The following is a 17,873-nucleotide window of genomic DNA, read 5'->3' on the forward strand; positions in this document are numbered from 1 at the left end:
TAGGGAAAATACATTTTTGTATATAAGAACTGTTATTTAAAATTATCTTGTAAGTATTTTCCGAACGGCTTATTCTATTGAAAAAATTAAACTGGCTAATAAAATCTAGAATACAAATATTATAATAAAACTTCTTTTATTGGTAATAATCAGTCGAAATCATCAATACTCCCTCTGAATTATTTTTCTCGTGTTACTTTAAAACAAAATTAAAAAGAAACAATGAAATACTGTGAAAAACACATATGAGTTTACACGTTTACAAGAATTTAACTTCGAAGATGTAACTCATACTATGATAATATCTGATCAACATTCAGAGTTATAAGCCTGGTATTTACCACCTTCACCTTAATGACTGTACTTACTTTTTTACATATTCTACTATGTCTATGTAGTCATCAGATCTTTCGTAATATCCGTCGTTACTTCGAGCGCCCCAGAAGTTTGACCATATCTCGTTATGTCGAACCAAAAGTGGGGCAATAACAGTTCTGTAAAGTATTACGCTTGTAAATTTCATGAATTCATAAATTCATATCATTTAACCGAAAAATCCCTGTATCTATAAAAAGTAAAAAGGCATTCAAATTTAACAAAATGAAATAAATTAAGGTATATGTATGTGGTGTATATATGAATACTACCCTCAATCATTAACAAAAGATGGCGCAACGAGCCTGTTGGTATCGTTTATATTAAATTCATCTAACACTTAATCAATTGAAAGTCGTTTACTCCTGACAGAAGTTAAAGAAAATACTAAATTAAAACATGTTTCTTCACGTCCAATGCATTTCATGTACTATGTACTTGTTATAAAAAGATTACAACGCCAACTGTCAAAGTTGATGTAACACAGTTCTTGACTTTTAAGTCTGTTGATGCAAGTCCTTTGATTTTATGCGTTCAAACTTTTTGGTTTTGTAAACCTTTCATCTTTGGTCTCGTGTCCCCTGGTGGTTGATTTGCCTGAACACACATATCGTTGAACATATCATACGCTTTTTTCAATTTAAGAAGAAGTATCAAAGTCATAATGAAAGTTATGGTCGTTTGGATGGAATTTGAAATGTATGTTTAATCTAACATTCTGAACATAAAAAGAGGGACGGATGATACCAGAGGGACATTCAGCGTATATGTCAAAATCGGCAGACAACGCCATAGCAAAAGAAATAAGACTAATAGTACACAAAACACAACAAAAATAACTGAAGACTGAGCAACACCAAAACCCCACTGAAATCTTGAGGTGATCTCAGATACAAACATGCAAGGTAAATATATAATAACTAACCTGTTATGCTCGATGAGATCCTTCAAAGTGCGAGGATCAGTAAGATGAACATGGCCTTCTATGGCAAAATAGTAATCACATTTCCTTTGCTTACACATTAGTCTGTAATGTGAAACAACATATTATATAGAAAAAAACCAGATTATATCATATTCATCCACATACTCTAGTAATACAGATGTAGTATTGGTCATTTCCTAGAATATCATTTTACTAAATTCGTATTGGCGAATATTACACGTATAGTCTTCAAAAATCAGTTCTTCTCCGTTTGATATATTCTAAAAATGGCTTTTTGAGTAAACAGTAAAATAACTTCAGTTCGTTTGATGTGTTTAAGCTGATTTTACCATTTGATACGGGCTATCCATTTTGAATTTTCCTTGAGTTCGGTACTTTATTTATTTTTTCCATATAATCGAAAGACAGAAATTACAACTATGATATTTACTTACAAAGCCCAATTTCTTGCTTGTGAAACGGACATTTTATCTTCATGGTTGACAATTGTCATTGAGTTATATTCCGATCCAACGTTAGAAATAAATATTTCAACATCTTTATAATGGAATTCATCCTAAAAATTTGATCAAATCAAGTTTACTTATAAAAATATAAAATACAAATCGTTGATCTGAGTCAAAAATAAACCACCATGATAAAAACTCTTTAAAAAAAGACAAAAAAAAAACGACAAAAACAACAGTTTTAATAAAATTACAAAAATAAAACTTATGAGCTCAAGCGCAATTCATAATAAAGAAGGCGAACTTACACCAGCCCCGGTTGTTATCCAGATTTCTCTTGGTCCATTGATGAAACTCGTCGTCTTTATCATGACAAGTAAAAATCACTCGCTAAACTGATATCTGATAGAAATTAACGCAAACAATGGTGAACGGGATTATGGAAACCACAATGAGACAAAGACAGGTTTCTCGTCAAATTTAATTTCAAAGACCAATTACGCCGTGTAAAATTATCAACGCTCATGTAAGCAATCTCGAAGTTACCATCGGAAATTTAAAAAAAAGGGCTCCCATTCGAAACGAGACAATTGTTTGGCTGTGTTGGCCATGTCCTGTCAGAATGTTTAAATCAGATGCATATATCAGGACAGTTTGGCGTTCAATGCATATTAAAAACCGTGAACATAATTTTTTAAGAGTTTGCATTTTGGTATTTTGTAAGACAAGGTATCTGTCGCTATAACAATTGTCATCTTTTTTCATGTGACAGGACAAATGTCCCGCCCTTCGTCTAGATCGAAACAATTCCTTATTGAAGATGTTTAAAATTTGATTTCATTCTCAATATCGATGAACAAAATGCTGCTGAATTATTCATGATGGAATTTAATTGTGATTTACAAACGAAATGCATACGTATCGCCCTTTTAGTATTTCCTTTCATTTTATCGTGTTCTTTTCTGATCACTTATGTCTGGGTTTTTTCACACCGTATTTTTCAATATAGACACTCATACAAGCGAGATGTCCAGCTAACTATAAAACAGGTTTAATCCACCTTTTTATACACAAGGAAACGCATAAACCAAGTCAGGAATATGCCAGTTGTTTTCGGTTTGTTTAAATTGTTTGCGCTTTTGATTTTGCCATGTGATAAGGGACTTTCCATTTTGCATTTTCCTTGGAGTTTTGTGGTACTTATGTTAATTTACTTTTTTCTAACTTTTGAAGTGTTTGTTGTGAGTAAAACGATGAACTCTTTACTATCTAACATCCTTAATGCTCATATGTTTTTCTGTACAAGGAAAGGGTGCCATTATGAAAAAAGATTGAACGGGTATATGACTTTCTTATCCTACCATTTATGTATGATGAGAGTGAATATTTAAACACAACAAAACATTAAAACATGTATGTCCCATCTGAATGCAAGTTCTTTGACATAAGAATACCATATTTTCCCTATTTCACATAATTTGTGTAGTCAACCAGTATCTATTCTGTCATACAACTGTGTGCCATGTACGCACATTTTGAACTTACATGTACATATACAAATAAATTCATTTTTGATTTTGGATAATCAAGATCACCAATCAGTTCCATAGCCTCAGTAATGAATGGTGTTGGTTCGTCGATAAAAACAGATAACTGAACATTAGGGTAAGCATCTTCCTAAAATAGAGGGATACTTAAATAATAGAAACAATAAATAAAACGTGTTCATTAACATGTTGGTGACCTTCTGCTGTTGTCTGTTCTTTGGTCGGGTTGTTGTCTCTTTGACACATTCCCCATTTCCATTCTCAATTTTATCATGAAATGTTTATTTTTCTTAATTGTCCTTTTTTGTCAAGTTTTGGAACGACGTGATTGCTTTGCGATATTTTCCCATATGTGCAAATCTCCAAAGCACAGAGTATATGACAAAAAGACATGAAAATCATTTGTAAAACTTTCTATCTTATTTTCATCAAATATATATGTACAATATCTTGTATAAGTCGATATAACAGATATTCTAGACAGAAATTCCTATATTCTATATTTTAGACAACAAGCATACATATACATGCGTGTTGTTTATAACAAAAAAAGATAGAATTCTTTACCTCAAAGTTATTTAGATTTATTCTGTTCTTTGCACAAGAAAGACATCCTCTACTAGATGTCCACGCACCCGTCAAGTAGTCAGCTATTCTAAGAAATTTACCCTGTAAATTAGTCGTATGAGAAATTTGAAAGTGTATAATATTTATATTTATTACAGGTTTACATGCGTGATCTGTTTTGTCGTCAACATGTTGTTCATTCTATTGATAACTTTTGGTATTGAAGTGGTGACAAAAATCATCACTGCTGAACTAAACAAAATCATATCTTATAGCAAGGCGACGTTGGTTTGGAGGATATGGTGTCGAAGGTCGTACGATGACCTTCAGTTGCTTACATCCATGGTATTTGAACAAGTTTTCTCATTGGTAGTGATAGAACAGCTCTCATTTTTTATTTTGGTATTCCTCATTATATTTTAATATGTTTCTTAATCTGGCTTAAGTACTACAAATCTAAAATAAAAAAAGTTATGAAATATAACTATTAATACGAAGAAACCTACCAATAATATGTTTACCTCATTGCAGTAATGAGGGGACGATCATTTGATATTCTGGGGGGGGGGGGGGGGCAGGAGGATTTTGAAAATAAATAACTCAGCCTTGATAATCAAAAAAATAAACGGTTTGTTCTGTGGTAGTTTGAAAATAAATTCCCTGACTTGTATTGAAAATAAATAACTCAGCAGGTCTAATCGAAAGTATGAGATGGCACCAGATTCTTCATCAATTCATCTTTTTTCCACAAAAAAATCAGGAAACACTTCCCAAATCTTTTAATAATAAAAGTATAATTTTTATTTAAATATACTTGAAATGTCTGAAAATTGGTTTCATTTAACTTGAGGTATATTGTCTCAGGAACACTTACCTCACTTTTATTTCAGGGCCGTAACTACATTGAGGCAAATGCCTCATGTAGGAAATTTCAAAACCAAATGCTTAAAAAAAATGTGTTCACGGTGAGTGCCTTGCAAGAAGCAAGTTCTGTTCTACCTCAGAGGTATCCCTTGGTCCTTGATTTTTTGGGATCAATGTTTCTTATTTATTTGTTTTTGTTCATTGATTGCCCTTCTGTATTCTGTTAGTGTTGCATTCATTTTGTAATATAGTGATTTTGTTATTAAATAGATCATGAGTTTAAAAAAAAAACAGCGGCCACAGACTTAACTATGTGAATTACATTTTTGCTTTATCATGTATATTGGTCTTTTGATGTTGTCCCTAGAAACTTAAGTCTTGCACTGAATGTATACATTTTGCTTTGAGACCAAAATATTGTCAAAATATTATTAAAACAGTACTTGCATTTTCAGATCAAGAAAGGATCTGGGGAACACCCGGAAAGCATGATTTTGCATCATTTGTTCTATACCTTCTTGGGCCTTCAGCAGTTCCAAAACCCTTAAAACAAAATTTGCATCGCTCCGCTCGGCGAACCATGCTTAGTTACAACCAAACTTTAATACTGTGTAGGAATATAGAAGATTCATTTCTGCAGAGTAGGAGGATTAATTCAGATTAAATGGTACATAATGACTTGACTATACATGTATTATTTAATAAGCAAATATTTAAAAATTGTATGTTTTCGAATATTAAAAATATAGTTGTGAAAATAAATAATCAGTCCCTTGCTTTAATGGAAATGAAAAGTCTTGCTTCAATAGTGCAGAAAGCAGATAATCTGTCCTCTCAGTTTACAAAAATAAATAACCGATCCAAAACAAATCCTCCTCCCCCCCCCCCCCCCCCCGGAATTTCAAATGGTCGTCTACTACCCTAACTACGATATTTAAAATTGACAAGTGTTACTTCAGTATTGGTCCAATGTTTCCATTAATTTTGTCATTATATAATAATTATTTTTTCTTATTTATAATTTGTATGGGTCTAGGGATTCTATATAAACCTTTGCACCGTCTGGTTACAAATCAGTTGTGATTAACTGCAGCCAACATTTGCTTCTTACAGCTATTAAAGAGGGACGAAAGATACCAGAGGGACACTTAAACTCATAAATCGAAAATAAACTGACAACGCCACTGCTAAAAATGAAAAAGACAAACAGACAAACAATAGTACACATGACACAACATAGAAAACTAAAGAATAAGCAACACGAACCCCATATAAAATTCGAAAATTGCACAATATCACCTTTTTATAGACTATATCGCCAACTTTTAAGTCTATAAATTATACTCCTATGAAGATATTTGCTGTACCTAGCTTTAATGTGTTTGAAATAGATACGTTGAAAACCATAGGTGTGTCTTACTTATGTTTTCTAATAAAGTTGAAATTCAAGGCCATATTTTGCAAAAAGTGAACCTTGTCCTTTGATCTTGAAGAGATAGCAGAATTGAAACATAATAGTGATTGAAATTTCAACAACTTACCTCCTCGTCAGGTGCCTTGTAAATAAAACAAGTGATTGAAAAGCATAAAATGGTAACTATTTCAGTAAAAAACAGAAAAATAATTTCTAAATAGTTTGTTTTTATAGAGAAAAAAAAAACAGTGGCGCTACATTTCGCCCACAAATGGTTTTATTATGGTTGTTAAAATATTCTCTATGTGTTGTATTCTTTACTTTTAAACTAAAATATTGGTTGGGCGAGTGATGGTGCAACATGTCATATCATAAAAGATGTCGACAAATTGACACATTTCTAGTGAAATGCATTAAATGAAATCTATAGATATAGGAAGATGTGGTGTGAGTGCCAATGAGACAACTCTCCATACAAATAACAATATTACTGTTTCAGAATTATACATTTATGAATAATGATCGAGGCAGATATACAACTGCTCTTATATAACTTTCAAAAATATTACTTTTTGCAAAACAATCACACAATATTTACTCAAACAATTCAATATTGAAAAGTAAACCTGTAGAGGGCCGTTTATTGGAATTCCTGACTCTATCCCTTCATAAAACTTTTAAATCATTTTTATCAAAAAGTTTCTTCGACCTGTATATAATTCTTGGTCGGTTTTATTTAACAAATTTACTGTAAAAACAGTTTCAAATGTCAAAATATCCTGATGTTATTTTTGGAAAAAAAGATTATATTGCTAACAAAGTTCTATGCTATATGTTACCTTAATAGGTCCACTGTCGTAAATAATAACTGGTCTTGTTGTAAATCTCCTGTTATATATGTAATTGTAGTCTCTGTGTTTCATCTCTAATGTTTCTGTAAAACAGAATTCAACCTTTTAAAATGGAGTCTTCCTAATGAAATTGTCACCAAAAAAGGAGATTTCCAAAAGAAGACAAAACAAAAAATAAAAACAAAAAACAAACATAAAACGACAAGTCTTTGTATCGATATGACACCTGGTTATTTTCCATTTTCATGTTCAGTTAACTGCGAAACTTGGGATACGTTTTGGTATGTACACTACATATTGTTTTAGTGAAAATAAGCGTATCGTGGTCTATCCGTTAAAACAATACCAAAAAAATAAATAAATTAGGAGTTGTTTTCAACCAGGTTTAATCCACCATTTTCTGCATTTGAAAATGCCTGTACCAAGTCAGGAATATGACAGTTCTTGTCCATTCGTTTTTGATACGTTTTGTTTTTTTATTTTGCCATGTGATTATGGACTTTCCGAATTGATTTTCCTCTAAGTTCAGATTTTTTGTGATTTTACTTTTTTCAAAACAGTTTTGATACAGTTCATTCTTTGTGATTGATGAATACCAATGTTATTATCTACGATTTGAAAGAAAATATTTACAGTTCTTCTATACAAGTATGCAAAGCAAACCTTTGATCATCGTGCTTACTATGTTTGTTTTGATGTTTGTAAACAAAAGGTAGGTTGTCAGAGTCAGTCTGTTTGCTATATGCTGGAATTTGATTGGACAATAAACATTAACTTCATTGCATGTCAATTTTTTATTGTCTAATCAAATCCCAGTATATATAAAACAGACTGAAACTCCGCTTACCTATTGTTTGCAAATATCCAAGTAAACATAGTAAGCATGTTGATCAAAGGTTTGCGTTGCATGCTTTTATAGAAGATCTGTAATGAAAAAATATTATAATTATTATTAAGGTTTTTTTTATAAAAATTATTCATTTTGATATTATTATAGATCAATCCATAACTTACCTTTGTTTGCACGCATGTTTTGAAAAAAAGATGTCTTCCTGTCAAGTTTTATATTCCATTTGCTCTGAAAATTGTCATTGAATTTTAAAGTTTTCAAAATATTGTAAATGTTTTAACATACGAAAGTTGTATATATTTTCATATATTTTATATAATGTTAAACGCTTATTCATTTATCTTCTTCGATAATAAATAAAATTTCTTAAAGAAAAGATAAAAGAACAAAGAGTAAGTGCAAAGATCTATTCGTGATACAGGCGAACTTTTATAATTTAACATTTCCTTATTTCAAAATGAACATCCCTAATTATTTAAATCTAAGCTATTATATGATATCTATTCCCTATTGTACCCTTTAATCCTTTAATATACAGCCACTGAACCTACTCGAAGCTCGTTGTTAACAAATATTTCAGAATAATACAGTTGGTCACTTTCCATATCATTAATCGTTCGATGATTCACCATGTTAAAGATGTCTTTCGCATATCCAATAAAAGCTGGAACAGAAAATAAGAAAACCGATTTAAATATCTGCTACATCTTTTTTGCTTTTCTTATAATCTTTTTAAGTCCCACTTAGGGGCATTCTTTTTTTCGGTCTGTACGTCTGTTCGTCCGTTCGTCCGTCTGTCCCGCTTCAGGGTTTTGGTCAAGATAGTTTTGGAGTGAAGTTGAAGTCCAATCAACTTGATACTTAGTACACATGTTTCTTATGATTTGAACTTCCTTACTTTTATACCAAATTAGAGTTTTGATCCAAATTTCACGGTCCACTGAATATAGAAAAGGATCGTGCGAGTAGAGCATCTGTGACTATGAACACATTCTTGTTTCTATTACTTAGTATATCTTTCGCTATTGTGTTCGTTTTTATGCCCCACCTACGATAGTAGAGGGGCATCATGTTTTCTGGTCTGTTCGTCCGTTCGTCCGTTCGTCTGTCCCGCTTCAGGTTTAATTTTTTGGTCAAAATAGTTTTTGATGAAGTTGAAGTCAAATCAACTTGAAACTTACCACACATGTGCCCTATGATATGATCTTTCTAATTTTAATGCCAAATTAGAGTTTTGACCCCAATTCCACGGTAAAAGTAGAAAATAATAGAGCAAATATCAGGTTAAAGTTTTTGGTCAAGGTAGTTTTTGATGAACTTGTTGAAGTCCAATCAACTTGAAACTTAGTACACATGTTCCCTATGATATGATCATTCTAATTTAAATGCAAAATCAGAGAATTTATGCCAATTTCACGGTCCACTAAACATAAAAAATTATAGTACGATTGGGGCATCCGTGTACTGTGGACACATTCTTGTTTATTGTATGGTTTTATTAATGATTTAAATCGCTACTATCAAAATTTTAGATTTTCTTTCTTTTCATCATGTTTTCTTTCTTTCTTTCTTTCTTTTTGTTTAATTTGTTAGTTTCATTTTCTGTCTTCCTATGTCGTGGGTGTTGAATAATTCAATTCCATTCAACTCCATTTTCACAGTATTTCGTTTGTTTTTACAGTTATTCATTTAATTGAAAACACAACCATTCCAAAGCTTTATTCTAATAACATATTTTAAATAGTAATCTGGAATAGGACAAAAAAAGAAGTCATTATTCAAAATAGATTGTATCATGTAATATAAATGTGAATATACAAAATAATTGTACTTGTAAAAACTCAAGAGGCAGAAGAGGGGGGCAAGGGGGGTCCGAATAACAGCAAAGCCGCAAATTGATTTGGCTCATAACAGATAACAAGGAATTAAAATGGACAAAAACAGATAACAGTAAATGAAATATTAGAATAATTCGGTCTTTGACAAATCAGTATTTCTTATTACGGATATAATCCTTTGTAATGCATTTGAATGTGTTTAAATTACTACTCAATATATTATAATATTTTTTATACGCTCGTTTACGGAACGTATTATGGTATACTGTTGTCCGTCTGATGTCAACATGTCGGACATTAACTCAAAAACTCTTTAACCATTTGCATTAAACTTTGGGAAATTGTTTATATCTATTGACGTGAGCTCCCTTTTTTTATATAAATTTTAGATTTTAAGTTTCTGGGTAATGGGTTTTTATTCAATAAAATTGGTGTTTTTTTTCAGTTTTCTGATAATATCTCAAAAATGCTTTCACAAAGCAAGGAATTTTGGTGAATTGTTTATATCTATTAACATGAGCTAACTTTCAATTTTTATAAATTTTAGATTTTACGTTTCCGAGTTAACGGGTTTTATTAATTAAAAAGGGGACCCCTTTTCCAGTTTTCAGACATTAACACAAAAATGTTTTCAGTAGTTCTCATGAAACGTTGGTGTATTGTTTATATATATTGACTGAAGCTCACTTTGTTGCTAATAAAAATAGTGACCTAAAAGATTTTCAAAGAGTTTGAATATTCTGACTTTTTCTAAATGACCATTTAATGAGGTGTGTGAATTTTTCTTAATAAAACTATGAGGCAAAGTGGTATATAGGGTAGAAAAATAAAAAAAAAAACCAATTATAAGCATCCAATTTATCAAGTACGTCGAACGAATTTTGACACTCTAACAGCAATTTATTCCACTATTTTCAAAGGCCTTATTTGAACAATTTTTTATCAGCTGAGGTTTTTGATTGTACCAAGTGTACTAGTAAGTAGAATACATAGTTTAGTAGGGAAACAATGGCTTTAAACGAAATAAATCTTTGTTTGTAATGAGTTATGTGCAGTTTCGGACCCAAGTACATGGTTGGAACTTTCATTGTACAATGCATTTGGTTCTGCTTTGAAAAGAATTACAGAGCTGAGTCTATGTACCATATTATATAAAAGGTTAAGTGGTTGTTAGGACCTAGTCCTTAATTGAGATCCTTGTCAGATTATTCCTGGCCATATGTTTCCTTTTGGTCATATTAAGAATTGTTTTAATTTAATATGTTCGTACGGAAAACAAGGAACATTATTCTCATACAAAAAATTAAGATAATTCTAAATACACATTCATAAAAAAATGGAATTTATTACAAAGGATAATCATAAGATATACTTGAATTGTCCTGGACCTCACTTCTGTGATGGGTATATGTTAAAGGAATCCTTCTCTGAATATCTGAATACGGGACAAACATATTAGTAGTGGTAGACCCCAATGGCCAATGATCTTCAATTTATACCGAATATTGACTGTCAAAAAAAATGCTAACATTCCAATTTTCAATAACAGTTAACAGCAAATACATTATCACAATAACAGATAACAAAAAAAACTAAAAGCCCAATAACAGCTAACAAAGAATAAGACAATAACAGCTAACAGCGAAAATATTTTCAAAATAACAGATAACAAAGAATTAAATTGCCCCATAACAGCATAACAGTTAAACCCCTTGCCCCCCCTCGCAGAAGACTACACTCAAATTAAATGAATACATGTTAAGTATGTTCTCAATTGTTAAACAATTCGGCATGTGTCTAAGGTTGTTTACCTTTTAGCTTGAACACAAAAACTCCCAATTTTTCACCATTCAAATTGTATCGGCAAATATACTAGAATCAAGAGGGAAAGTCGGAATTTTGATTTGATGCTCACAACATATTGAATCCGAAAATAAAGATCTTAGGGTAACAACCCTGCACATACGGTTTTAATAATCATATTATATAAGGAAACCAGGGTGTGTAAGAGCGGATAAGTTTGCAATTAAGCAGTTCTATAAAAAAAATCAATACTATTGACCAATTGTATATCAAACAAACCTCCAGCACTAAGATATCTATTGTCAAATGTACCAACGGAAGGATATTGTGACTGAAAATATAGAAATCGGCAATTACTGTCAACATTGCAAAAGCTAAACAAAAAAAACAATCAAATACATATATAATTAAAAGAACGCTTTTTGTTTAATCAAAGTTACAATTTCAATTGGACAAAAAAATATCCTGATCTTACCTTCTCTAATTTTTAGTACCACTCACTTTTGTATGCTGCATTCCCGTAAGCTAACTCCTGAAATGCTTGTTTTCAATTGATAGAACTTCTGCGGCAGAAAAAAAATCATTAAAAAAAAACAAGTAAACGTTATATTTAACCTTTACTGATATCTTATCATCCGTTTACTAGTTTAATTTTAACACGGATCGGTCATTTTTTCAACGGCCAAATGTCTTAAAGTTACTTACGTTGAGCGCCAACGATTCTATTGTCTTATATTACATACACATGTATTTTTAGTGACATTCATAAAATGCAATAGCCATCATCCTTCAGAGATAAACGGTAAAGACTCATAAACTTCCTATATGCCTTTGTGCATATTATATGCAATTACCTTTATTTGGTTCTTAGGCCAGCATGAATTGTCGGTAGCAAAGACAATACGGGCATCAAACCTCTTAAATCTCTTTAAAATTTCCTTCGAAGAATCCAAAATGACAGAGTCTGGACTAAAAGAAAATAAGTAGAGCTCTACACAAATGAAAAATACATTACACGTAGACAAGTTGGAAACATAGCTTTACACAAAACATTTAAACCATTTGTGTGAAAATTCTAACGGAACTTTGTCTTTCTTAATTGGTATATATATATATATCAGCATTACGTACTGAGTACTGTTGAAAACACAGCCGAATGCCATGACTTTTGTTTTTTTTATCTTTGACTATGCTTATATTTAATGTCGATGATGTTTTGATTGTACCTCTGCATTTACCGATATGGTTTCTGATGTTCGTTGCATCATACCAACTTTGTTTTAAAATATTTATCACTTCTGTAAAATCAGAATTGAATTTTCTGCTTCGTCATATTTTGACCAACAAACAAATCTTAAAAGTGCAAAATGTTTTATAGATTTAAATTGCTTTTTCTTGTGTCATAATAGAAATAATGCCACTACATACAAGACGTACCTATCTGTGATCAAAATAACAAGATTTTCTTTCATGGTATACTCTTCAAGATTTTCTTTCAATACGTTTACTTTATAACCACCTTCTGTATACACCACTACATCATAGTTTCTCCATGGCTGCTGAATGTCGAAAACCTAGTGTAAAGAAATATGTTTTGTCATAGTGGTTTTTTTTCAGAATTTCAAAGCAATCCATGTCAAAATCGGCAAAGTTTTATGAGAAACTATCTGTAAACATCCTAGCAAGGAAAAGACACATTTAATTTTGTGGCTCTTGAAGAGGTGTCTATGGACGATAATATTTTCATTGACATTATTTTGTCCAATTGTAACACTTACTGAGAAAATGGTTATAATCATACCTTGTATTTTATTTTGTTCGTTTCGGCTGACAATTCATATCTTCTTAGTTTTTCAGCATCTGTTTCCCCTGCTGTTATTACCACAGCCAATAGCTCTGAAATTATCAGAATAAACTATAATAAAATTGTCATAAACGACATAACTGACGAGTATATAGAACATGAAGTTTTTTCGAAGTCATTATTTCACAATTGCTGTGTTCGCCATGCAATATCCAACAAAAGTATGTTAAAATAAGGACTTTTTTTTTTCCTGCGTCTCTTGTCCTGACTTATGATTTCAAAAGTTATACAGTAGCAATTGTCATATACATTAGCCAAACTGGACAAGAGACACAGAAAAAAAATAACATCAAATGAGGTGCATAGCACGGGTTGTTTTCTCTCCCTCTAAATATTTTTTTCATAATTCTTTTTTTGTTTTGTTTGTTTGCTTTTATATTAACGGTAGGTATCTTGAAAACCTTATGGAAAGGAATAAAATGTACTACGTCGACCCAAGCAACTACCATGATGTGCAAATATCTGGCAAAAATATTAAATTCTCAATTTGCAAATAAAAAAAAGGGACCATTTAAACCATACACGGAAACATATATGGTGACGGTTAATTACGTTAAACAACATTTGTGAGTACACATTCCATATTTTGCTGACCAATCAACAGATTAAAATATACATGCAGAGGTCGATGGTATCGTGTATTTATAAACATAAATTCTATGTCAGCAGATTTCTTCATCAACCTTTTAACTTCATTAAGCTACAAGAATCCTCTGGCATCATTTTGTATTGTTTTACTTCTTCATGTGTTTTGTCTAATGTGATAGACACGCATAAATAGATATGTGCGGACACTGATTACAAAAGTAGTATTATTCTTGGCCTATTCAGCATAAACTTGTGTACCTACTGCAAGCGTCTAGCAAGTTTCTTAAAATCAAAATTATGAAAATATTTAAATATGCTGCATGGAATATAAGATCTCTGAGGTTGTATAACTTATTTACATTTGCAATAATATCATATACTATGTTGTCTGTTGTCTTCTCATGCATGTAGTTTAAGTACTTTAATTTTGGTTTTGCAGATTCAAGATTTTTGAAAAAAAAAACATTCATTCATTCATTCAGAACCTGGGATTATTATACTATAGTATAATATTCCCAATTCAGAACACAACAATAAAGACAAAAACTATATCATATCGAATCTGTGAATACTACTAGATGATAAATGTATTATGTTTCGTGCACAGAATAAACAATCTTTCTTACATGAAATCGCTGTTTTCTTTTTGCGTTTTTTATCACATCATCGGAAACCTTCTGTATCCTATGGCAGTCTGTTTTTATATCTATTTCATTTTTAAGACATCTTATAAAATTAAGAAAATATGTAATAAAGTAAATAAGATGTCTTATATAATTTCAACTACAACTTATAAACTACATACAATATAGCTATCAGAAGAGGGGGTATCCAACATAGTCAACATTGACAAGGGCTTTAGCCCGAGGGGAATTACCCTCGTCAATTTGGATATTCCCCGACATACGACCGCAATTGCCATCATTTACCATATCCAATAAAATATGGGCAACGAATGAATATTAAGGTTAATTACCGGCGATGAACGAATAATAGGTTTTTCACCGGACGGTCATTTGTCAAGGTTATTCACATGTCGATTTTGACGAAAAAAACCGAATGAATTCACACAACTTGATCTTTTTTGACAAATAGATTTAGTAATACTCAATTATACCGTGAGGTATAGTTATGCAAGATATCTCATGAAATATTTTTCCAAAATATAACTTTCAAGCATGGTGAGTTTTAAAATAAAAACAATTTGCAAAACAAAACTAATTTTTCCACATTTGTCGAAACATTCGAATTTTTATAATGTATTTTACTATTAGTAGCAATTAAACTTATTTCGTGTGAATAGGTTAAAATTCTAATCTATTTGAATATAAATATATCAACAAAGTCATCATTGGATACGTTGCTATACTTATCATCATTTCTTACGGTATTGAAGATGGGACTTCTGGAGATCTTTACGCTTATCATTATCAGGCGCGTAGCTACGTTTACGTCAAAACGCCCGGGCGTACACTTGAATTTGGAGAAGAAATTTTTTTTTTTAATCTAAATAAATTAAAAAGAACTGGTTAAAAGCACACCAGCCTTGTAAATCTCTCCTCAGACAGTAGCTTTTAATTGCAAATAAAAGTGACGACATTTACTTTTCAATCAAATGCCTTATGGTACCGTTTTATATTTGTTCATTTTCTGTCAAGGTCTGAATCTACTGGGGATTGTACTTTGTTTCCTTTTGTTTAAAGCATTTCATTATCTGCTGAGTTCTATATGTGGTTTGCATTTTTATCGAGCCTGCGACATTAATGTTTTCGTTGGCGTCGTCACCATTTACTTAGGTTTAGTATGTGGTTAAAGATTTTTTTAAATATCATTACTTTTGTCAAACCTTCATGAAATTTTACGTAAGTTGTACAGAAACTTGTTGTGATCAAAAGACTTAGAGTATCCAGAGCATAATGATAAAATTATACATAATATTTTTAATTTTCCAGTATTTAACTGATTAAAAGGAAAACCTATTTAATGTTAACAAGAAGATACAGTCTGGGGTAAAAGTTTGTTACACACCAAATACTTTGTCAAACCTTCGTCGAATTTTATGAGTCTTTGGCTGAAGCTTTTTTATGATTAATGTCTGAAGTAAAATTTTGAAGTATTTTTTTTTTAACTTATCAGTTGACAGACGAACTTATCTTTTCGCATTTAACAGACGGTCTGAGATTATTATTTTTTACATGGTAAATTTGAAAACCGTTAGAGATTGTCATGAAAATCGGACAGAAGTTAATATTCCAGATCAAGATTTTTTAAAACATGTAGTTATAAATGATAAATGGATTCTATTTTCGCGGGAATTAATCCCAGGCGAGAACCAGCGTTCCATGGAACCCTTTAAGAATTTTCATAATACCCCTGAACATCTATGCAAATTAATTACTTCATGTCATTAACGAAATTTACACAAACAAGGGGTTTTGATCGAGTGCGGCTCCTTTTATATATATTTTAAAGTAACTGCTTTGGACATTTTCTCTTAAACCACTGACCATTAGGATTCCAAATCAACACAATGAATAAATTAAACACAAGAGATAAACAAATTAGACTCCAAAGGATGTTGCTATTGATGAGTTTTTAATGACGGAAATGGTATCTCATTCTCAATAACTCGTTAGGTTCAGGGGGCCTCGGCCTCTCGAACCCACAACCAGTTGATGATTTAACCTGGACCCGATTGTGACTCTCAAACCTCTCGCCGAGGTTTGGGCGTACACTTGAAAATAGCCTAGCTACGCCACTGATTATACCGCACATAAAATAAAAAAGGTAATTTAAAAAAAAAATCGTTAATTCATATGTACCCTATATGTTTGATAACAATTTTGATCCCAGGGAACAATTTGGAATTCCCTATTATTTCGTTTTAAATACTAACACAAAAGTTATAATTACTATTAGAAATAAAACTTATATCTAGTGTGAACTGTTTCAAATCCTGTTCTATCTGAATATTTATATACCCGTAACAAAGTCATCATTGAACACGGTATCGGACTTGTCATCACTCAGGGTCATCACTCAGGGTCATCATCACTTTGCGGAGTTGAAGTTCGTACTTCTGGAGGTCTATGACGCGAAAACATTATACTGGACACAAATTAAAAACGGGCAAAACTGGGAAAAAAACAGAGGAAGATTTTTTGGCTTCAGAAAAATGCAAATTAACGTACCTAAATCTGAACTAACAGCAACACCCAAATCAAATATCAATCCAAAAATACATATGCAGAAATTATCCATTATATTCCCCTTTCTATTTTATTAAACATACGTGCATGACGTGTGTTATCTTATGATAGACAATTGCAACATATTGTTCGTTGTAAATGAAACATGTTTTTACTATTGAAAAGATGTTACCACAAACGTAAGGCAAGAAAATTATTGTATATTGAACATGTTAGATGATTTTGACATTTCATTCATTTCATAAATTTGTAAACTGTTCAAAGTTACTCATAATAAAAGTTGGTTTATAAGAATGCGGGTCACATATTACAATGATTAGTAACGTTCTCTTGGTGACATATTTATCAGGTATATTAAAGATTGTAAACACCCATAACATAAGCTGATAATATAAAGGAAAAATCAAAAAAGTTGATCTGACATTACAAATTGAAATAAAGCGTATGATGAGTTAGGTAGATATATCGTTTGTATATAGAGAGATATTGCAGTAATCTTAAGAAGAGTACTAGTGTAAGGTAATCAACACCAGTAAACTATGCTTTAATTTCGTTTTTTTACACCTCTTCTAGGTATTCTGCAACATATTGAAAAAAATATAAAAATGACAATTCAATGTGAAACTGTATTGGATGAACTTATTTTTTTCTTAATTCCTCGGTGCGCATTTAAGTAAGTATAAAAGCTATATCGTATATGAAAATAGTGTC

The 17,873-nt window shown here is 31.3% G+C and overlaps 1 protein-coding gene across 1 annotated transcript; it reads right to left on the minus strand.

The window, feature by feature from the left end:
- Positions 1-7: 7 nt before the first annotated feature.
- LOC143062553 (procollagen-lysine,2-oxoglutarate 5-dioxygenase 2-like) lies at positions 8-16,989 on the minus strand. Its single transcript, XM_076234218.1, has 13 exons — positions 16,935-16,989; positions 13,303-13,397; positions 12,939-13,075; positions 12,356-12,470; positions 11,781-11,832; positions 8,412-8,524; positions 8,025-8,088; positions 6,999-7,093; positions 3,882-3,983; positions 3,313-3,444; positions 1,756-1,877; positions 1,301-1,402; positions 8-494 (listed from the first exon to the last, which is right to left on the minus strand). Exons 1-13 carry the CDS (start codon positions 16,987-16,989, stop codon positions 365-367), a joined length of 1,314 nt encoding a protein of 437 aa, XP_076090333.1. The 3' UTR covers positions 8-364.
- Between the last annotated feature and the right edge of the window lie 884 nt (positions 16,990-17,873).

This window comes from Mytilus galloprovincialis, chromosome 2 (genome assembly GCF_965363235.1).
Source record: "Mytilus galloprovincialis chromosome 2, xbMytGall1.hap1.1, whole genome shotgun sequence".
NCBI classification, from domain to species: Eukaryota; Metazoa; Mollusca; class Bivalvia; order Mytilida; family Mytilidae; genus Mytilus; species Mytilus galloprovincialis.